Source organism: Hesperophylax consimilis, chromosome 9 (assembly GCF_061612785.1).
Source record: "Hesperophylax consimilis isolate HC1 chromosome 9, BYU_Hcon_1.0, whole genome shotgun sequence".
NCBI lineage: Eukaryota > Metazoa > Arthropoda > Insecta > Trichoptera > Limnephilidae > Hesperophylax > Hesperophylax consimilis.
In genome coordinates this window covers 15,121,132-15,145,867 of record NC_142844.1, presented here as the reverse complement: position 1 = coordinate 15,145,867, position 24,736 = coordinate 15,121,132, and the positions used below count along the sequence as shown (strand labels likewise).

At 33.7% G+C, this 24,736-nt stretch overlaps 1 protein-coding gene across 2 annotated transcripts in view; it reads right to left on the bottom strand.

Moving 5' to 3' along the window:
• Cad86C (Cadherin 86C) overlaps window positions 1–24,736 on the bottom strand; it is a 95,167-nt gene that overhangs the window by 21,258 nt on the left and 49,173 nt on the right. For both annotated transcript variants that reach the window (XM_089635643.1, XM_089635644.1), the window contains exons 3-4: window positions 3,815–4,002; window positions 1,056–1,300 (exon numbers count right to left, since the gene is read on the bottom strand). In XM_089635643.1, coding sequence (XP_089491769.1) covers window positions 1,056–1,300; window positions 3,815–4,002 — 433 coding nt within the window. The remainder of the gene's footprint in view (window positions 1–1,055; window positions 1,301–3,814; window positions 4,003–24,736) is intronic.

The following is a 24,736-nucleotide window of genomic DNA, read 5'->3' as shown; positions in this document are numbered from 1 at the left end:
TAGTGGGGGGAGGAGATGAGATAAAGGATAGTGGGGAAGTAACTGGCTATTCAGATTTGGTCACCAAACACGGTCAAAGACATTTCAAGCAACGTTTATATTATGAATAGTGGTCTTATATCAGGGGATACTGAGAGTATCTTCCGCTCTGGAACGAGCCGCTATATTATTTTCAATTAGTAAATTGTGAAATGACAAAAATTAATCAAATAAAATTTACTTGCGCTCGCCGGGATTTGAACCCGCGACCTCTGGCTTGACCACTAGATGTGAAATAAACGATATGACGTTTTATCTCACGTATCGGTCAGTTGAATGGAAATTTTAAAGCTCCATAGCTCATTAGAAATTTTGTTATTGCTGATTTAATTTCATGAAGCCAAAGCTAATTGAACTCGAGTTACTGGTTCATTGTTCATAGCATAAAGTCAGTTATAAGTCACTAGCTATGAAACTTAGTTATAAGCCAAAAGTAATAAGTTATAAGTCTAAGTGATGAAATGCATAAATTAAGTTGTTATACGCCCTTAGGGGGATTTTCTCACGAAAACGGCCCTATACAAATAATCCAATCTTTATTATAAAAATCACCTGCCCTACAGTTTAGGACAATGTAACTGTTACTGTTTCTCCTGCTTTCATTATGGCCACAGAGATATTATTTTTATAGAAATATGATAGTGTCGCAAGTCGTAATAATAGGCTTCTATCATACCAAAATTTTCGTAATCAGATGAAACAGCTATCACCCTGCGATGTCGAGGTTAGATATTTCTTCGGCATTAACTATTTAATGAGTTTTATTTTGTAGTGTACCTACAAATTTAGTATATCAACATTTTTACCTACTCTTCCCACTCCAACTCTCCACCCCCACTACCCTCATCTAAAAATATCCAATTATTTCTATATTTATTGAAACCGGTAGCGACAAATAAAATAAAACATGTGCAACAAATGTACAAAATAAAACAAAATAATATATTAGATTAGGTTAGGTGATGTAAGGTTAGGTTAGGTAATAACTTTGAAATATTATAATTGTTTAGTCTTACCTCCGGTACCATTATGAGCGCCGGGATGTGCGGGAAGATAGTGTCTCTCGGCGTGGTGGCGTTGGTAGCCGTGATGGAACAGGAAATCCTGTTGGTCCTGCCCCTGCTGTTCCTCACGGACACCCTGAAGTCCACGTATCGTCCTGGCTCCAGTCTTCTCTGCAGGATCACGTTGGCCTGGCAGACCGAGTTGTAACGCGTGCAGGGCAGAGTCTCCACCGATACGTCGGAGCGACCGGCATCTCCTGGGGAGGTAGAAAGTTGTATGGATTTGGAAGTAAACATGTGGACGAAACATTAGTGAAATAACGGATACCGCTGATGGCTAAACAGTAACATGTCCCTCTTTCGCACAAACGACGCATATAGGTAATAACAGAGCCACATTTGCACTAACTATTTTAGTGGGTATTGTGCGTTACTAAGAATAAAAATCAATATAAAAAACGTAGCAGTGGGAAAAAATGTGGGTCTAGCATTTCAGTGAATGGATATATCAGTCAAATAGGATTTTTAAGCGTTGACCACCCCAAAGTCAGGAAATACGGCACCCCAGTATTAAGGATTGATGTAGGTATAAGGAAGTGGGGGTTAGAAATAAGGAGTATTTGAAGGACGGAAGAACTTGGTTATTAAGATTTGGTCAATAAGAACATACCTATTTAACCATCGAACCCACTATTTCAAATCCGAATGATGGTCTTTCCATGGGCCTTTTAAAGGCATTCAATAATCATTAATTTTACTCTGCATGTAAGTAGGTGAAATAAAGTAGATAGATGAAGAGCCGATATACCAAAATCCTTTTCGCAAAACAGTTTTACTTGTGCAGGTATGTAACTACATACAATGTAACACAACCTGGTTAAGACATCAATACTATAAATTTAATTAAATACGATAACGTGGACAATGGTTGAATTAATTATTCCTGATGAAATTGAAACTAGATTTGACAAGTCATCGACGAATGCCGACTATTTTTGACAGTCATTGAGAATGTGAATCGAACATCATGACTGTGATTTGGGATTAATGGTGATTCGACACGCTGACACCATAACTAAACTGTGACTTGATGAATAAAATATAGACAAACATCACCAGACCACCATTTGAACCATTTGGACAATTTGTCTCCCCGGAAGATAACATCTATTCGAACTGAAAACGACTATAATATAAAGTTACATCTCATAAATTCGTGTATGTTGACTTTTTGTTGTTACAGCATTCCAGACCACTTTTGAAGGACATTGAAGCAACTGACTGGTTTGTTGTGTATGGACTGTACATGTATTAGGTTTTTAGACTTGAAGATAAGTGATTATTACTGATTAATTAGTTATATAATTATTATGCTCAGGTGGTAATCAATTATTATTCACCTGCATCATGTAATTAGTATCATGCATTTATCAATTAAAATAGCATGATCAAGTATTACGATCTGTACAATCAGGAAATAGGAATAAAACAAATTTACTTTTATGGCTACCAGCTAATGACTTCGTTGGATATTATATAAATTTAATTATACGTATTCACTTTTTTATCTATAGAACAAATAGTTTCTTGGACCGGAAGGTTTTCTAAATTTTTGGCCCTTTAAAATAATAATGTTAACAAACAGGTCAGAAGAACAGCCAGAAATAAAATAATGAGAAAAGAAACAGATGGAAAGCAACAACGGGACAAGGATTTTAAATAAGATTAACATTAATAATGTTATCGTAACATGCGGCCGGCTGGATTGAGTTGAACAGCTGTGCTCATCTGTTGTTTGCTTTTGGCTTTTTCATTGACCAGTAAGAAAATCTACTTATCTCAATAAAATCGCTACGAGATTTCTGTATTTTTTAATGTGTGGGTTGTTATTTCAGCTAAATCTTTGGAGGGCCAACATAGAGTTTTGAGATGGGTTGAATTTTGTGGTTGTTGCCTTGTAGCCAGTGGCGTACAGTGAGTATTTAATAGAAAGAAAAAAACGGTTCCATGATAACTAAACAAAGTGAATATTCAACACACCTAAAAGTGATAGAAAGTCATTAAAAACGATGAAAAAAAAAATTTAAACTTAACCTAACCTAACCTAACCTACTTAACCCAGTTAATAAAGTTTTTGTTTCATCGCTTTCCATGACTTTATATAACTTTATAGATGTGATGAATTATCATTTTGATGATTTATCCGGTCACCGAAAAACACTCACCACAGATTTGGTAAGTTTTTGTTAAGAATGACTATGATATGTAATGGCTGGCTATATACATCAAATAACCGATCGGTTTTTGCATAGGTGTTACAAGCCAGGATATATAAAATTTTCATATTTTTGCGACCGCACAATTGCATGAAAGAAAGTCAACAATATATGATAATAAAAATTAATACTAATAAATTGATTTCCATGTTCGTGATTTGTACTAAGAGGCACTGTGGTAGAAGATCCTGCCTTTGGTACCTTATGAGATGAGTGATCGGTGCGGCGCTATGATTGCGCATACTATTGAAATTGTAAATTTTATAAATTTTAGTATTATTTGTATTTTATGTGAGTGAGGTAGGGTAGGCAAGCTATATGGACGGCACAGTAGTAATTCTTTTAGTTAATAAATTATTATTACGAAAGTGTGATTTAATAGCAGAAATACATATAAAAGGAAAGCATAAAATGGAATAATTAATTATATCCAATGATTTATATTCAGTAGACACGCTAAATTGTCATTATTAAGAAGTAGGGGTTGGTACTTACCGATCATTTCAAACTGCAGCGGGTAATCAAAATCTTGGTCATGCGCCCGTATTCTGTATATGACGGACCCGACCGCCGCGTCCGCCGGCACCAAGACGAGGCGCATCAGGGTAGCAGAATCGAACACCGGGTCGCCGCTCCGGGCCGCGGCGACCCAAGTCAGTACCAGGAGCAGTGCGAGCCATGTCCTGAGGAGGTAAAGTAACACACGGTTAGATGTTTCTTTCGGTGTTGAGGAAAACAGCGCAAATATGTAGGAAACTCACCAGGGGCGCAGAGATGTGAATGTTAAACGAGTCAATTTCTTCTGAAATTGGCGCTAAAAAGTGAGAGTACAAACATTTTTTATTATTCTATTATTTTATCAATATTCCAAAATGATGTGATGCTAAAAACTTTTTTGTAGTGTTTCTAATTTCCCGCAAATTCTCAACAGACTGACAAAACGCCAGATTCATTCATATTCTTTGAACTTCAACGACGTTATCTTTATATTTTTGATTTATGCTGCTGCCACACGCAAAGCTCACATCAAAAGTTAATGTACAGCGCATCATCTTTTCTACCGACACACGACGCTATCAAATATTTCTTCCTATGGTAGGAGAGGGGGTCAGTTGAATTCGAGAGCGGCCGAGGAACATAATTTCATCTGTCAAAGTGACAACTTTACTTACTGACAGCTTGAGCACGTTTTCGAAATGCATGATACTTGTCGCCTATTGCTGGATCTGTTGGACAGCTCATCCTCAGATGATGATGCCGCCAACTATATAATTATAAATGCTATTTATAAACTTTTTAGATTTTAAACAATCTGCGCATAAATAGCGCATTTTCACATAACCTGACATAACCTCTCCGTCGAATCAGGAAATTCGCAGTTCGCACGCCGATCGATGAAAGCGACATATAATAAATTATTGTAAAATAAACTTTCGTCCAAGCCGTCCAACTTTTATCAAAAAACCGAATGATATTATAGGTAACGCAACGAAAGAAGGAAGCAATAAAAATGCTTAGAATTGATGTATTGGTCTATCTGTGTGAACGTCAAGCGCCGCCCACTAACGCGATAAGGCTCTCTGTCTTGCTTACGCTCACTTATTGTAACTAGTTAGAAGAGAGGCAAGTTTTAACAATACCGTTACGGGGTATACTTACGGGGTGTCCTATTCATTCAGTTCGTAATTTGATTTAAACATACGTGCACCTACATATCGCAAGTGAAATAATTACCAATTTTTGAGTGTTTTTAAAGTGTGCTTCTAGATACTTCTAGGAAATATATCAAATTAACACTAAACATGCTTTGTAAAATAAATATTTCTGGTCAGAATAATAATTATTCCCCGAAAAACAATTAGGTATAAATTCCAATTGCCGTAATTTCCGTGAATTAGGGTCATTATCGATGGAAGTTTGTTATGTACAGCATTCTTACATAAATGACTAAGAATTGTTAGCAATACCATTGTCTTTTTTAAGAATACCTACCCATTTGAATTCAATCTTGAAAATTATTACATTAGTTTAGAAAAAAAAATGATAAACTTCAATATTTCAATAAAGATGTCGTAAAACAAAATAAGTTTTATGTGACCGACTTCAACACGCTTTGGCTTAGAGTTCTCAATTGTGAAATAATCATCAATTGTTTTTTTTTTCAATCTTAAATCGAAACACGCTGTATGTAAGTTTTGCATCTGTGTGAGTACTGTGATGAAGCCAACTTAACTTGCGAGACCTATACCATATAAACATACTGAGATTAAAAATATGATTAACTTTGAAAGGGCGAAAATTTGTTTACTTCAAATTCAAATATTGATTATATTTATATTTTAAATATATGTTAAGTATGTTTGCCAAATAAAGTTTTTTTTTTATGTTTCTAAATGTACTAGCACACATGAGACGATATGAGCTAACATAATAAATAAGAAATGCATTATTAGGCTGCTTATGTCATGGCTGTCAAAGGGAACACGGAACTTAGTTGGTAGCTCCGTAATTAAAATGACCCCCTCTCCTTTTTACGGCGGAGAGGGGGACGCATAACTTTTCAAATATCGCGTCGGGAGCGGTTACGTAAAATAAATTTGGTTAGCGAAGTTCAGAACCACACTTATAGCGCGTTATCTTTTTACGTGTGTCGGGTCTGTATGGGATTGTATGGCGAGCGCTATTGTGCTTTATATTATCTGTTGATGTGAGCTTTGCGTGTGGCAGCACCCTTAGCTGTTTTAGCTCCCATTGTGCGCGATCTGATCCATTTACGTGTTACATTAAAAAAAAATTACACAAATTTAAATTATGTAGCTGTAAAATAAAAGTAGGTATGAAAATTGAATTTTTAAAAATTGTACAGGAAAATTGTGATAAAATTTATATTAATAAAATGTACGAAAAACAAAGATAAATTTTGTTGGAGATACGACCGTTGTGACTCCTAACCTACCAGGCTAGCATAAGCGTACACGTTAATCTACTCAAATAACCAAATAATATTTCGCACAGCAATCTGGAGATATCAAATAATATGTAAAGTTCGAATATAAAAAATTCGCTATCAATTAAAAATGTTTTTCAATAGTTCTTCATAACATGATTCTTTGAATAAAAAAATTCTACATTGGCCACTATTGCTACCGGGTACCAAGTATTATTATATACCGTGAGCCGAGGAGGTGGAAAATAATGACAGAAACATGTTTCCTGGCTATTTTGCATGAAAATAGATTTATTGAGTACCAAAAGGATTAGCTATTGTCTAAAAGATTTATTTCTATTGGCTATTTGTTCGAGCAGTATTAGTATTTAATACCTGATTGGTATTTACCTATACTGTTTCCTAATATATTATTACGATATATTCTAGGAACGTTTGTTATCGGTTGACTAGAGAATGTATCCAGCAACCGTTTAACTTCCTCTATCAAATATTCTAGGAGTCTTCGGAAAGTTGCTAAAATATATTTTTTTATCTTAAAATTACATTTATGATGTTTTATGAAAACGATTTTTTAAAGGATTTTTTTGGAAAGTTGGACGTAGTCGTCGTTAAGAAAAGGTCATAATGAATATTATGCATCAGTGTCCATTGTTCATGTTAAATATTGTACAACACAATATGTACGAACGACAAGAGTTGATATAAGATAAGGTTTTACATTCCTTCTTTCACTTCTTGTATCTTTTGGCGAAGAACATATCTCGATTTTTCCATACAATCGGTTCGCGCATTTATTTACCATTCACATTCGTGACATGTTTTAAACAAGACGAATATTTTAAATTCGAGTTTGTTTATTTTATTCCTCATTGTAGTTGTAAGAATTTTGATCTCCTGATGCAGAAAACTTTCAATAAAATATCTTGTGCAGTTGAAGTGAAATAAGCCATTTTTCGGAGATTTTGTTACATACGAGAGCGTAATTAAATCGATCTGTGAAATAGGTATCTAATTTGTATTGTAGACTTGTAGGTAGGTTATAATGGTATAATGTAAACTTTTGCTTGTGATAACAACTATTTGCTTTCTGTTTTAAGTTTGGTCTAATCTCTAGAATTAAAATTGTATTGTACCTATATATATTTTATTTATTATTTTTATTTGCGTTCTAATCGTTCTAATCAAAGATATTATTTTTTGAAATGTTTCGACAGCCGTTTCGTTTCCCTACAACTGACATTTAAAAAACAGTTTTTTTAACAATTGACGACAGCTGTGATATATTTGTAACGGTATATATTTTACAAAACTCTGTCTTCTCTGTAGATTTAAACAAAACACAATTAAATTCATTTTATCTTTTGTCTTACAAGAAGCATTTTTCTCTTACGACCGCGCCGCGTCGCACCGCAGTCAACAAAATCTTACACTTCAGCAGATATATTAGGATAGCAGAAAAGCGAAATGATACATCAGCCGTTTTCACTATTCCGACCTTATTTTATACGCCACCACATTGCGATTAAGCAGTCTTAACAAAATCGTCCACTATACCAGATATAACCAGGATAGCAGAAAAGCGAACATATGCGTTTTAGCAAATACGAGTGAGCTGCGTCTAACTGATAGTAGAGAAAAAAAAATTCCTTGTACTGTATAAATGATTGGATGAATATTAATCATCGAAGTACAAGATTACTTCGCTCCACTATTTTTTCCTAAAAGCAATAGATTTCTGCTATTTCTCATAACTGGTACAAAGCGTAAAACATATTTACTGGCAATTCGTAAATAAATAATCGACGACGGCCCGGATTAATATTTAAAATAAATAGTACAAATTCACCTTATGATAAGTTAAGTAGGTACCTAGTAAATATAATTACAATAATAAAATACACATAAACAATGAGCAAAATGGTATTTTGTATTGTGTGACGAAACATGGGAGGGTTACAAGTTAAGCTTAAGCGCTCTTCCTTTAGCAAATATTACCAGGAAAGCAGAGGGTGAAAGACGTAGATTTCTCTTCAGGGCGATAAATAAAGGTCTAAGTTAGTGGAGATTCGCACTCAGTTTTGCCGCATCTATACTGTCGTGGTAACTAAAAACACAGTGCCCTCTTCGAGAATCTGAAAAAAAACACTGTGTTTTCAGCTACCACGGCATTAACAAGGAAGTGACACAGATATTATGTATTTTGTAAATACATAGTTAATTTCGGGTAGGTACACACCATTTGTCGCCAGGTGTGGAGTTTTAATAAATAATTATTCATCGTAGTTATTATTTTAGTACTACAGCGACCTTGAGGTTATTTTGCACAAAAACGGCGCTATTATCCATCATCCAAAAAATATTATTATTATTACATTAATTTGTGGTTTTCTAAGCAAAGGTAAATATACTCGCAAGGGCTGATAGGATGTATAAATAACTCCTATCGCATGTTTGTTCCGGAGACGGTATGAATAAATGTACATTTTAAGTGCGATCGGCTTTTCCACGCTAGTTTACAGTGTCTGTGGTTCATTTATTATGGACAGATAAATGGAAAACTGACCCCATTACCGGACAATCGATATTACCCCAATATACTAGGCTTCCCACTCCCACATGCAAAGCAGTAGATACTAACCTTTTATATACATAACATATAGATATCATTCTAGAAACTAAGTTTTTATCAACATATATAAATGATTGGCCGACAAAAAATTGTGGAACCAAATAATTTTACCTCGACGAAAAATCCGTATGTACTGCGCCGAATATTAATTTTACATGAGTGGAATTAGATATTATTATGATGCCAATACAACAACGATTTTTTTTATTGAAAAAAGTCCCATTAAAAAATTATTAATGAAGTACTTACCTACATTATCTTATATGCGCCTAATTAAATTTTACATTGAATTTTACGTTGCGGAATTGTTTATTAGTAAACGTTATGCACACGACAAAAAATAAGAATTGATTATTAATCTCTTCAAATTGTTTGTAATCCGGTAAAACACGGGATTGCAGGCCCTTAACGCATGAATTAATAGGTTTCCTGATAAAGTTTTGGTAAAATACGAATATCACGATGTTAGAACACGTGTTCATAAAAATCATAATATTTTCATATTTCGTCATTATAAATTATCAAGGCAAATAGGTGCATGAACGCGAGTACCGATATTTTAGGAATTTACTAAAAGTTTATCTGGAAACGGCAAGTAATCTCGTTTCTAGCCGAATTACCATAATTTGAAGAGATTCTTAATAAATTAGCATATACTCATTTTTCTCCTGGCAAAGGCATTTTTTATGTGACACCTCATTAGATCTCACCTGGCTGTAGGTTACTGGCTACTTTTGATAGTTGCTACGATATTGCTAGTTTCCCAGAACTTATCCTTCCTTTACTTACAAAATCCCTCCGCACAGCGTCCCCAGAGACGACAAAGGCCCCGAGGGAAATTATTTTTTCAGGCTTTTTTTATTGCTTCCTGTGTGAGAAATGTAAAGAAAAAACTGATTGGGTATTTTGTTGATCTTACACATTTATTTTAAAAACACTAATAGTTGCGAGTATCCGAATCTACCCGGTCGACTGCAAGCCGAACGTCCTACCTATCGAGCTACCGATCGCCTCATCCGATAAAGGAAGGGTTAATGCGGGTCTTGAAAATACTCGGATATATTATTGTAGAAAGCAATCACTTTGTGGTTTGACATATTTAATAAAATAAAATACTTTTTGTTTTAAAACCACGATATTTATTAATTTAAGAACCGACCGGTTTCGCTTTACTTAAGCATCATCAGGGTACAAATTAATACGTATTAATTTGTACCCTGATGATGCTTAAGTAAAGCGAAACCGGTCGGTTCTTAAATTAATAAATATCGTGGTTTTAAAACAAAAAAGTATTTTATTTTATTACTCGGATATACCTCAAAATGATTTCGTCACGGTACGTTTATTTTTAATCTAATAATATTACGGTCGCATAATATAGTGGGAGTGTGGGAGGTTGAAGGCCGCTACTATTCGATTAATATAATTTCTTTGTAATCATTATGCCTATGTACACTTAACGGCCCGATTAATTATTAACGACTTATGGGCGTTTTACACGTAACATTTTTTTCGTACAGATTCCATGCAGGTCATCTTTCCAGTGTTCGCCCGCTGTCCCACAGTCCGGTAAGGAATCAACACAAACCAAAACCACCTATCCGATACCATGGACCGTGGAAAGTAAAGTTCGGTACGGTTTGCACAGCAGCCTTTGTGGGACTTTTTATTATTCCTTACCCTTTCCATATCCTTACCCGACCCATGGGACGACGGGCTTTGATTTTATCTCAGCTTGGCGCGCAATTTTTGATAGTCATTGTTTTATGTTACTATAATTTATAATATCATGTAAAAAAGTTGCGTGTTTTTTCGGAATTTATCATTTAAAATATAATAGGTAAGTTGTTTATCAGAGATGGTGAACATGTGTTTCTATTCAGAATTATGAATTTCGCGTAAATTTTTTTCTAATTTTTTGACATTTTGTGACAGATACTTCCATATTCAGTTATGTTTAAGGTGTTACTATTTTTGATGATTCCTTTTATGGGGAAGTGGTATATTAAATTACCATCCGTATTTTCTGTATATTTTTTAATCATATTTAACGTATTGCAAATTTCATCACGAGAGCGTAAAGAATAAAGCCATCTCGTAGGTCAGTCTACCCAAGCAATATGAAATAATTATAATAAATAAATATAATACATGTCTCCTTATTTACAAAATAAATAATAAACTCATACATACAAATACAGAACTCATTCAAACGTCCCAAGTACACACACACTTTACACGGCAACACGATAAAATACATACATACTCATTATGGCAAGCAATCCATTGGTTACGAGGGGAGCAACATATATAATTGCCTCCCAGACAAAATTAAAAATGAAAAAAGTATAGGTACATTTAAAAAAAAATTGTTCAGTTTTATGCTCAATCAACAAAACAATGAAAGTGAATAATATCGGTGTGTAATATATTTATGTGTAATAAATATGTTATTTCTAGTTAAATAAGTGAAAAATGTAATTTTCTTTTATCTAGAATAAAAATATTAAAAAAAAAAAATTAATCTATAGCACTATGTTTAGTAACTTATTTATAAAAGAGGATAGTTATGCAGGGTTGGTAGACGTATCTAAAAAAGTGTCCTTTAGTAAGTAGTGTCCTAATATATTATTTATTAATTAATGGCAAGTATATCTGCAAACCTATATGCCATCGTAGATATGAAAATAATAATCTTGTAAAGCAAAAGTTTCCACATTGGTCCTATGGTTTTCACGTGTGGATGGATAAGGTAAAATAGTATAATGTAAAACTAGCTTCAAACATGTTTGCGAAAAATCTATCAATGTTAATACGAATCGCTTAATCTTCTTAATTGATTCGCAATAAATACCGCTTTTAATGAACTGCGAACTATTGATGAATAAATCATCCATTGATTTCATCAAATATTTAATCAAAACTCCTAGAATTTAAATGCTGTTTTTATAGCTTATTGATCTTGGAATAAGCAGTTATTAACAAAAATGATTATCTCGTTTCAATATTTTAATCGGTAAGTATACTTATCATCATACATAGTTAATGTCTTTAAACTGTCATTAACATAAAGAGAAATGCTTTAGATTAACAATTTTCTCACAAAACCGGATAACTTATAAAAGTCATTTACACTAGTGGGCAGAAGTAATTGAAGTGAGATCTAAGACCCATCGACATAATAACTATAAAAGGTTTGAATTTAAATTTACGAATTACATTATTCGTTAAGGATTTATTTTTTTATCTGTAGGAAGTATGTCTGGGAAATACGAGAATGCTGGTAAGGACATTGATAGAGGGGCTAATGCAATGGAGTAGTCGGTAATAAAAATTCGTTTAAAGGGAAGCTAGGCTTGCAGCTGTGGTTAAAATACAAACCCACATGTATGGCAATAATTCAGAACTGGCAGAGGAAGGACAGAAGTTGACAACTTTGTTGATGTGTGGTAAAAGGTATGCAAGATTTATGTAAGCGACTACCCATGGAAAGAAATGATCAAAAATATGGTTTAGACATGTACAAATATGAACACGAACGAAGAGAGGAGTTTAAGGGTAATTTGTCATTAAAACTAGAGAAAGAAGTAGAAGATGCACCAGGAAGAGAATCGAACGATGCCAAGAGTCAGAATAAAAGAAGAGAAGTGAATATGTTGTGTGAAATTATATCCATCCGCCTGCCTTTGTGGGGAAATAGTGTAATGTTTGGATGATTAATTACATAAATTGAGAAAATTGTTGAAACCATATGAAAAAGAATCAAGTATAATGTAACATTTAAAACCTAATTGATTTGAAAAGACTCACTCACTCTACTGATATAAAAAAAGATTGTTGTAGGTGGGTAGGTACATTGCAAAAGGAATAAAGTGAAGATCATTGTGATGAAATTTAAAAGTGGCTTTATTTATTTATCCACGTTTCTTACGACAGCAGTAAAACTATTTATGGAATGACCATTAAACTTAACCATCAGCATCGTACCACCCAGAAAAGCGTAGCAAATTATTTGCACTGTGATGCGGCGAGTAATGTACCAGCAACCTTCCGACTCGGAGTCAAATGCGTAGACCATTATGCCGCGTCCACAATTTCGTTTTATGAACTTCTACATTATGTACGAGAATTATACTCGTAAAGCCGTTATACTTGAAGCCTGAAAATACCATTATCCTAGACAGGCTTGATGTACGATTATTTCGTTGTACGTTGTTCACTCGAAGGATTGTGTGAAATATTGCGTGTCAAGTCTCCTTCAAAATGGTTCTACCTACCTTATACTTATTTTAAATGCGCTAACGCCGGTTATTATTTTACTAGAAATACACGTGAAATGGCGTATCCGCGGTTGTTAGGAATGCTAGCATTTCGTCTTGTGCGCCAGGTACCATAAATATGGGCTATACATTAATCTTACCAGGTGTCATAAACTTCTTTGACAGATTCCTCTGATCTCAGATCCAGAATTACTAAACCATATTTACACCGTCTCACAGTGGCTTAAATTTGAGCGCTGGCGCGACATTGACCCCAGATCGGCATGTTCCCGAAATGAATTTTTTTTTTACCAATGTGTTCTCAGTTAATCATTGACATTAAAAAAACCATTGAAAATAACATTCGAAGCTTACTTACTCGGTAATTACGCACAGAACTGAGATGTTCGAGCGCGCAACTATGCTGCTGTATCTAGGCGAGTTTGAAGGCGTGCGGAATCAGGTTGTTTGTGTACTTGTTTCACAAAAAAAAGTATTTTTAAAAATTACTTGACATATTCTTTAAGATACGTGCTTTATTTAGATAACTGAAAAAAAATATTTTTTTCATAAATTATAACTGTTGCTTAGGTTCAAAGTTTACCTTTTTTTCCAATTTTTTTTACCAAAGTTTTGCCTTTAATGGAGTAGGAATAAAAATCTTCACAAGTCTTCACGCTAATTTTAATAGGATATTATTGCTGTGTCTTTTTTGTACACGGACAAAAAAAATCACCACCAACTTTAGCCAGCCACTCCAGTAATTGCATTTTTAAGAAATGATTGTACTTAATTTTCGTCAATTTTTTTCAGAATCCTATATTTGACTCCGATATGTCAAAGAAAAATCAACTGTATGTAATATTTAGTTCTTCGTGCCGTTAGAATAAAATTAAAGTTATTCTCAATTATTCACTGTCAATTTAAATTAATATTTGGAACTCAATTATTATGTAATTAGTCGCAGAACAGGGATACACTGATGATATTCGGGCGCGCAACTATGCTGCTGTATCTAGGCGAGTTAGAAGGCGTGCGAAATCAGGTTGTTTGTGTACTTGTTTTACAAAAAAGTATATAAAAAAAATTCTTGAGATATTCTTTAAGATACGTGCTTTATTTAAATAACTGAAAAATATATTTTTTTCATAAATTATAACTGTTGCCTTGGTTCAAAGTTTACCCTTTTTCCAATTTTTTTTACCAAAGTTTTGCCTTTAATGGAGTAGGAATAAAAATCTTCACAAGTCTTCACGCTAATTTTAATAGGATATTATTGCTGTGTCTTTTTTGTACACGGACAAAAAAAATCACCACCAACTTTAGCCAGCCACTCCAGTAATTGCATTTTTAAGAAATGATTGTACTTAATTTTCGTCAATTTTTTTCAGAATCCTATATTTGACTCCGATATGTCAAAGAAAGATCAACTGTATGTAATATTTAGTTCTTCGTGCCGTTAGAATAAAATTAAAGTTATTCTCAATTATTCACTGTCAATTTAAATTAATATTTGGAACTCAATTATTATGTAATTAGTCGCAGAACAGGGATACACTGATGATATTCGGGCGCGCAACTATGCTGCTGTATCTAGGCGAGTTAGAAGGCGTGCGAAATCAGGTTGTTTGTGTACTTGTTTTACAAAAAAGTATATAAAAAAAATTCTTGAGATATTCTTTAAGATACGTGCTTTATTTAAATAACTGAAAAATATATTTTTATCATAAATTATAACTGTTGCCTTGGTTCAAAGTTTACCCTTTTTCCAATTTTTTTTCACCAAAGTTTTGCCTTTAATGGAGTAGGAATAAAAATCTTTACGAGTCTTCACGCTAATTTTAATAGGATATTATTGCTGTATTTTTTTTGTACACGGACAAACAAATCACTACCACTTTTAGCCAGCCACTCCAGTAATTTCATTTTTTAGAAATGATTGTACTTAATTTTCGTCAATTTTTTTTCAGAATCCTATATTTGACTCCGATATGTCAAAGAAAGATCAACTGTATGTAATATTTAGTTCTTCGTACCGTTAGAATAAAATTTAAGTTATTCCCAATTATTCACTGTCAATTTAAATTAACATATGAAACTCAATTATTATGTAATTAGTCGCAGAACAGGGGTACACTGATATTCGGGCGCGCAACTATGCTGCTGTATCTAGGCGAGTTAGAAGGCGTGCGAAATCAGGTTGTTTGTGTACTTGTTTTACAAAAAAGTATTTAAAAAATTTCTTGAAATATTTTTTAAGATACGTGCTTTATTTAAATAACTGAAAAAAAATATTTTTTTCATAAATTATAACTGTTGCCTTGGTTCAAAGTTTACCTTTTTTCCAATTTTTTTTTACTAAAGTTTTGCCTTTAATGGAGTAGAAATAAAAATCTTCATGAGTCTTTACGCTAACTTTAATAGGATATTATTGCTGTATCTTTTTTGTACACGGACAAAAAAAATCACTACCAATTTTAGCCAGCCGCTCCAGTAATTGCATTTTTAAGAAATGATTGTACTTAATTTTGGTCATTTTTTTTTCAGAATCCTATATTTGACTCCGATATGTCAAAGAAAGATCAACTGTATGTAATATTTAGTTCTTCGTACCGTTAGAATAAAATTTAAGTTATTCGAAATTATTCACTGTCAATTTTAATTAACATCTGAAACTCAATTATTATGTAATTAGTCGCAGAACATGGGTACACTGATATTCGGGCGCGCAACTATGCTGCTGTATCTAGGCGAGTTTAAAGGCGTTCGAAATCGGGTTGTTTGTGAACTTATTATACAAAAAAGTACTTTTAAAATTCACTTGAGATATTCTTTAAGATACGTGCTTTATTTAAGTAACTGAAAAAAAAAATTCATAAATTATAACTGTTGCCTTGGTTCAAAGTTCAGCTTTTTTTCCATTTTTTTCCTTTAATGGAGTAGGAATAAAAATCTTCACTAGTCTTCACGCTAATTTTAATAGGATATTATTGCTGTGTCTTTTTTGTTCACGGAAAAAAAATCACCACCAACATAAGCCAGCCACTCCAGTAATTGCATTTTTAAGAAATTATTGTACTTAATTTTCATAAAATACAAACTTAGCGCCCAAGTTACACGCTACTTTTTATAAAAGCATTAAAATTATTATCAACATTTCAACTAAAAATAATTAACAAAAAATAAGTGGTATTTCTTATTAATACTTAAAAAAACATCAATGGTGCCAAATAGTCGAACGCCGAGAGCGATGTCGCGCCAAATCATCAAAATTGGCCACTGTGCGTCTCCTCATAACTGCACCTTGTCACCTTGGACTGATTAGAGATATTGAGCCAGTATGCGTGAGAATATTATTTTTCGACAGTTGACAGCATGGTTTAGAATTGAAACACAAAACATTAATTAATTAGAGATTAGACACAATAAGTAAGTGTCATCTAAAGATAATAGTTGAAATTCGAGGTCAACATCAGATAAATTGTACATAAATTATATATTCTAATCTCAGTACCGATTGAAGGTCATATTATTTGTACAACTTGAAGGCGTCTTGTATCGGGATTACATGATACAAAATAGAAATTCGGCAGTCGAATTCACACAGAAAATTATTAGTTTGATCATGTAATTTTTGTTGTTGGTTTTCACATTATAAAACCGAATGTTATATCATTCGCATGAAATAAAGGCGCTATTATTTGTTATGTATTCAATTAAACCTATCCCACGGTTTCTGCAACTCTCGCTCGGGAGTCACGCTCGCACCCCAGAGGCGCAACGTGTTCTGGGATCGCAGCAAAGCGAGGAGAGCTTTTCTCTCCCAGTCAGGGAACAGCCAACAGCCGAGAGGTGAGTTGTGATTTGTGAATAGTGTGGCATAAAGACAAGATGTTTGGCAGAGTCGGAAAGCTCGACGCTGTAGTTTGTTTATGTATAAACATTTATACATCTAACCGAAGATGCGAATAATACAATTACGCCGAAATAGTAAATCTTTTTAAGTTAACTAATCTGTTCTGTTTAAAAAGTAGATAGCAAAAAGGAAATTTTTCAAATCATATTTGAATCAGACTTGTATAGTTTTAAAGGCAATTTGAATTTACGAGATATACAACAGGTAGCTTTTCGGCAAGAATATGATAATAACGGTAATAGTTTTAGTTTAGTTTAGCTGAAAAAACACAAAAATAACATTTTATTTATTAAAGCGGATAAGGTATACGTATAGGGGGCCGTTCAAGTATTATGTAAGCACTATAGGGGGGCAGGGGGGTCTTTGCTTTGCTTATTTTTGATGACATGGGGGGGGGGGTCGAGATAGTGATTACGTCAGCACTGCTCAGCAGTAGTTATTTTTTTTACACATTGGCAACCCACATATTGTCTATGTTTGAAAACCGAATACATATTCGGGGATTCCCACCGTGTCAATAAAGTTTGTTTAAATGAATATTATGTGCATTAAAGTCCTCTATCCTAAGTCTATTTCAAGGCTGCCCAACCCCAGGCCCGCGGGCCATAATGTGGCCCGCGAACGAATTGTAAGTGGCCCGCGTGAACCATTTTCAAAAAACCCGCCAATTTGAAAAAGTGTCGCGGCCCTGCGGTAAAACAAAACAAACAATGCCGCTTGCGCACGGTTACCAGTGTTGCCAACGAAGGCGATTTATCGCTATTTGGGCTACTCAGAACGTATCTTTTGCGTCCGAAATGGAATCTTGTAGCCACCCCCCCCCCCCATGGAATTCGAAAAATTGTTGTGGGGAATCACATATGATGTTTTTGGGTGCGCGGAATTTTTTCTCAGCGAAGTTTCGTAACAACCCCCCCCCCATGGATTTCAAATACTTGGTGGGGAGCACTCATTTTCAATTTTTTTTGTGAGGAATTATGTTTTATAGAAATTCTCTAACAACCCCCCCCCTAATGGAAATAGGAACCGTCAGGTATTCAGTGGCCCGCCAGTGATTCAAAATCGTCAATTTGGCCCAACTGTTAAAAAGGTTGGGCAGCCTTGGTCTATTTTATAAGTGCTGCTTATGAATCAATAAAAAACAGAATACATTAACAGAAAAATGCATATAGGTTCCAATTTTTACGTAAGAATGGGTGGGGGGGGGGGGGGGGGGGGTTAGAGCTTTGCTTACTTTTGGTGACAAGGGGGAAGAGGGGGTAAATAATTGTAATAAATCTGCTTACTTGAACGGCCCCTAGGTCCTGGCATGGGCCCTTTGTGCTATCTCCGTACGGATACCCTGGAGGATGCTGTGCAAGGAAGGATGTTCCTATCGGAAGTCCCCCCTTTGTTTGGGTTCCCTGAAGGTCTCACGAGGGAAGAGTCCGCCGAGATGGCCTCAGCTCTCCTCTCTCTCTCCCCCTAGGTTCCCCAAAGGCAATATTTTTTTGAATGGTCCCTTTTTGGTCCAACGAGTATCTACGGTAACAGAAGATTCACCCCAGCAAAGCCCCTAGTGCTGGGGTAAGGTATAAACACTCCGAGATGCGACCTGTATCTCGGAGGCACCGTTCGTGACACTGTGTCCCATCTTCTTTCAGCCTGAACAAGTTAGTTCACACCTTGGCTTGGGATGGCTATAGCAGGTCGAGTTTCCACTCCCTACGCTACTACGTAGATACTAAGTAAATAAACCTTTTTAACGAATGCAAAATCGTTCTCAGGTTACAAATAACCTGGCAATATATGAATTCCTACTGCCATCGTCGTTACGAAAGTTGAAAATGTTGCTTGTACAATGCTAGGAGAGGATTGAACCAGCTACGCCATGTTGAGAACCGGACGCTTTGAACCACGCAGCCACTAACCAGTCGACATAAGTAAGTAACCTCAATTATTTCGACTACCATAATACGGATATGTGTCCAGTGTGGTAGTCGAAAAGCATGTAAAAAACTGTATTCAAATATATTTTACGAATAAAGGAAAGAAAAAAAAGAAAACAAGAGATTATAATATAATATCTTATTTATGATTTTTTTTTCAATTTTGAATATTGAAGTGTTCTAAAAATTTCAATATTCAAAATTGGGTGGTCTGATTACATTACGATGATATTTACATTCAGTGTTACAAGTCTATCTATAAATAAGTCGAAAGTTCCCGGACAGAACCTTAGTACATGGTAATTTTTGAAACGAAAATATTATATTATTTTTCGATTAAACTTATTAATTAATAAGTCACATTGATTAAGGTAAGTTTTTAGATTTTCACGGCCAAAAGCATTTTTGTTGTTTGTTTTTGGGGTGTTATGCCGTGTTGCGCTAACTCCTTCTTTAGCCGACGTTTCGGACAGCGTTGCAGTGTCCATCATCAGGGCAGATCCGGTAGATCCGAAGATGTACCGAAGATACCGGATCTGCCCTGATGATGGACACTGCAACGCTGTCCGAAACGTCGGCTAAAGAAGGAGTTAGCGCAACACGGCATAACACCCCAAAAACAAACAACAAAAACACATTGATTAATGTTAAATTTTTACTTCATAGTATGTGAATGTTATTAGATATTTATTACCATCGTGTGCGTTTTATGAATTAAAGCATTCCATTTTTTAAACTTATTTTTACAACTGGCAATACCATAAAAGTTCAACAATTCGAAAGAAAGATGATTTCCACGAGAGTATGATTGAAGACATTCGACTTTCTGGTATCTTCCGTCTTTATCATATTCATACAAGATACAAGCCGTGAGAATGTAGATTTTTATGTAAGCATTTAGGATAATGGTTGATGACGTGCATACAACCTCTCTCTGGGAATACTATTTATGCCTGGTTATTGTAAATTATTTACTATTGTTAGATTATTTATTATTATATGCCTATTTAGCATCGTCTCGTGTGACTATAAGCTATTATCAATTTATTTTTCCTATCTACCTTATCTTTTTTCCTACTTTAAAATATCATCCTTTGTACTGGTTTTTCTTTATTTGTATAATATTAACAACTAACTCTTTTAATACTACCAACTTTAATCCAAATTATCCTACAATTACTCTGCTTGCGTTACTACAACACCACTCTAATATTTATAATTTACTAGAACATGCTTACAACTATTTTATCAGTCTTATATTTTATATATTTTATCAACTAAGTGTACTAAAATGTTGAATGTATATTATCAAAATGTGACTGGACTGCGTTCTAAGACTGATCGATTTTATTTTAATGTTACCAATAACAACTATGATATTATTATGATAACTGAAACTTGGCTTGTAGACAGTATTGCTAGTGAAGAGCTATTTGACAACCGTTACCTGGTATTTAGGCGCGATCGCAATGAGCAAAAAAGAGGAGGTGGAGTAATGATTGCTTTGAAGAAGCACCTCATAGCACATGAACGTAAGGATTTTAACACGAATGCTGAAGACATCTGGGTGACTGTTACGATTAATAATTTCATAAAAATTCATTTATGCTGTGTTTACATACCTCCAGGAGTCAATCACTCACAAAATATAAATGAATTCATGGATAAATTATGTGAACTTCGATAACTACATCACGATGATCATTTTGTCATATCGGGTGATTTCAACTTACCTCAAATTAACTGGTCTTTAAGTAATGGTAATAGTATGCAAATTACGAATGGCTCTAAATCTGAAATTATTTCCAAACTATCTGACACCCTTTCATTTACTGATCTATCACAGTACTGCACCTTTCCAAATAATAATCATACATACCTAGACCTTGTTTTTAGCTCGATCCCTGTAATTGTATCAAATACTGACCAGTATCTCATCCCTGAATGTAAACATCATAAAAGCATTCTTGTTGACATTAACATATCTCTGGAAACTCCTATGGTGGACAACAAACGAACAATCAATCTTTTTAGGAAAGCTAACTATGAAACAATAAATAACGTCCTTAGTAGTATTGATTGGGATGCAGAATTTTTAAACCTATCAACCAATACTGCTATTGACCGCTTTTATACAATTTTATATGAAATCATTCGATTAAACGTCCCGTCAAAGGAAGTTCATATTAATAATTCTTATCCCTATTGGTTTAGTCCAGCCCTAATAAAACTGACTAAGGAAAAATATAAAGTGTTTAAAATGTGGAAAAGGTGGTCCAATCCTTTAGACTACCATGAATTCTGTATCCTTCGATCAAGGCAAAAGAAATTGTCTAGAGAATGTCTTAAACAATTTATAACAAACGCTGAACTTAATATATCTCGTGACCCTAAAAACTTTTGGTCTTATGTTAAAGGAAAAAGAAATAATTCTGGTTTGCCTCATGTTATGAAACTGGGCGAAGTGACTGCTGAAAATCCTTTCGCAATATGTAACCTGTTCTCAAAGCATTTCGTCTCCACCTTTAATTACAACACTATTTCCGATGTACACTCTACCAACTATCATTTTGACAATCAAGTTAATATCTCCTCGGTATCAGTTTCAAAAAAAAAAATAGAAAAAATAATCGATACTATATCTAGCTCACTGGGTGCGGGTAGTGATAAAATTCCGGCTTTCTTTATCAAAATGTGTAGCAAGGTAATCTCGAAGCCCCTATTATTGCTCTTTCAATCCTCATTGAAAGAAGGTATCTTTCCTGATCGTTGGAAGAGTGCTTTCATCACACCTGTTTTTAAGTCTGGGGCTAAAAATGATGTCCAGAACTATCGACCGATATCTAAATTACCAATCTTTAGTAAAATTTTTGAAAAAATTGTTCATGAACAACTATATAACTGCATCGAGTCTGTAATACTCGTGAACCAACATGGCTTTATGAAAAAAAGATCGGTTGTATCTAATCTTGCCATTTTCATTGAAAATATTACTAAATCAATGGATGATCAAATCCAAGTTGACGTAATCTATACAGACTTCTCAAAAGCGTTTGATAAAATTGACCACAGTCTTCTTTTGTCCAAATTACTAGCTTTGGGAATTCATGGGGATTTATATAGATGGTTAGTCTCCTATCTTAATGGGCGCACTCAGGGAGTAACAATTAATGGCTTCATCTCTGAGATTGTAAATATACCCTCAGGTGTGCCCCAAGGATCTCACCTGGGACCGTTACTGTTTACAATTTTCATCAACGACATTATAAAATGCTTTAATTATGCAAATTTTCTACTTTTCGCTGATGATATGAAAATATTCCTGCCTATTAATTCTATAATTGACTGCTTTAAACTACAAGAAGATCTGTATAGGCTTAATGATTATTGTATCCGCAATCGTCTCAACATGAACACTTCTAAATGTTATGTAATTACCTTCACTAGAAATAAAATTAAGTTTGACCATAATTATCATATAGCTGGCCAACTACTCAAAAAAGTTACACAAATTCGTGATCTAGGTGTTATACTTGACAGTAAACTTACATTTGAGGCTCATATTGATATGATTGTTAAGAAAGCCCTTAGAATGCTAGGATTCTTATTCCGTATTGGAAAAGAATTTAATAATATCATAACACTTAAAATATTGTATTTTTCTTATGTTCGCAGTCATCTTGAATTCGCTTCTCCCATATGGAATCCTCAATATAATATTTACATAAATCGCATTGAAGCCATCCAAAGAAAATTTGTCCATCATTTAAATTTCAAACTAAATTCAAACCTTGACGTAAACAGCTCGATGGACCTTTATGGACTTAAGCCATTAAAAACTAGAAGAGACTCCGCAGATATAATATATCTCCATAAAATTATCAATGGCTTTATTGACTGTTCTCCCCTTCTGTCTGAAATTAATTTTAGAGTCCCGAGCGTTAGAACTAGAGAAAAATCACTTTTTCATCTCCATAAATGTTCTACTAATATAAGACAAAATGCGTTTATATTCAGAGCCTGTAGTATATTTAATAAGAATTTTAATGATATGGACATATTCTCAAGTAATTTAGGAACCTTTAAAAGATATGTAATAACTAACATTAAATAATTTTAAATATTCTACTTGAAGTTATAATGTTATTGCTTTGAATCCTTTCCAGTTACTTACCTTCCAATTTATACTCATGTGTTCAATTTAGTTGTAGGTATACATTTATTATATTGTTATTATTGCTATTGTGTAGTGCTTTTATTGATTGCTGCTGTGTTGAAATTTTACAACACATTTTGTTTTGAATTTTAGTTGGTTATTAGTATATCAGTTAAATTTAAATTTTTGAAATTTAGCTGGTTATTAGTATATTAGTATATCAGTTAACTTTAAATTTTAATTTATTTGTGTTCCTAGATCTGTTATTATTTTTTATTTATTATTTACAATTTTGTATTTTTTGTAAATTTCTCAGGCCACGGGTACAGAACCCTTAGTTTCTTGTTTTAATATTTTTTATTATTATTATAATTTTAAGTGAAAATCTGTTATTGGATTTTATCTTTATTATTTAGTTTATTCTTATATATGTAAATAATCTGTTGATTTTCCCAAATAAATAAAATAAAAATAAAAAAATGCCATCGTAGTCGTAGTACTACAAGTTCTGAATATGTTTTATTTTCAACTCAATATCATGTAATTGATTTACTTATTTAGACATACGCTTATATATGGCAGAAATAGTATTGCACTCACCGCTCTGTAAAGCATACATTTCTTCCGATTTTATGTTCGGGTTAAATCTTCCCCATAGGAAAAACTAAACCCTTCCACATACTTTTCCACAAATGATCATCTAGTCAATCAACACTATGCAAGTGCATTATATAAGATAAATAAATACAAAACAACACAAGAACAACACGTCAACTCACCAGAGATCAAATGGGAAAATAATTCACCGACTCCAGATATTTTCATATCAGAGGGTTCGGCTCGGTGGAACTTCTAACAGGGCCTATAAATCCTACTGATCCCTCAACATAAATATTAAAAAAATGTTCATTGTTCATGTATTTAAAATGACTGATTTTTGCATTTTTATATATAAATTCTTTGACAGATCTAATACGCCTAAATTTTTAATGAGAGAGCTAGGTATAATGCCGGTAGCCGAAATAACAAATGGTAATATTTCTATAGTCTGAGAATGCCAAATTCTTTTTATCTCATTTCCTAAATCTGTGTATTTTCTTATTTTTTCACTAACAGATTTTTGAATATTACAGGAATTTGGAATAGCGACATCAATGATATAAGTTATTTTTTTAATTTTGTCATGTAAAACTATATCGGTTCTATTATGACTTATTATACTAAGTTTTATCATAACATATTTTATAAAATTATTATGATTGTTATTATTATTACTGGCCAAAGAAGCCTATAGTAGACTAAAAAATGTCAGAAATCAGAAGGTGTACTCGTTACCAAGATGTTTAATGATCCCTGTTCAATGTATAATACATTTGATTAATAAATTATAACGTTAATTGAATCAGTGTTCGCCCTCGCAAAGCGAGCCTTGAATGTTAATTCCTTAATATGGTCTAACATGTAGAAAAACAAAGCCTACATTAGCGCCGCATTCCTTACTCAATCTCCGCTATTATTAGTGGCGCCAGCTAACGACAATTACATAAAGTGAAATAATAAATTCAACAAGAAAATAAAG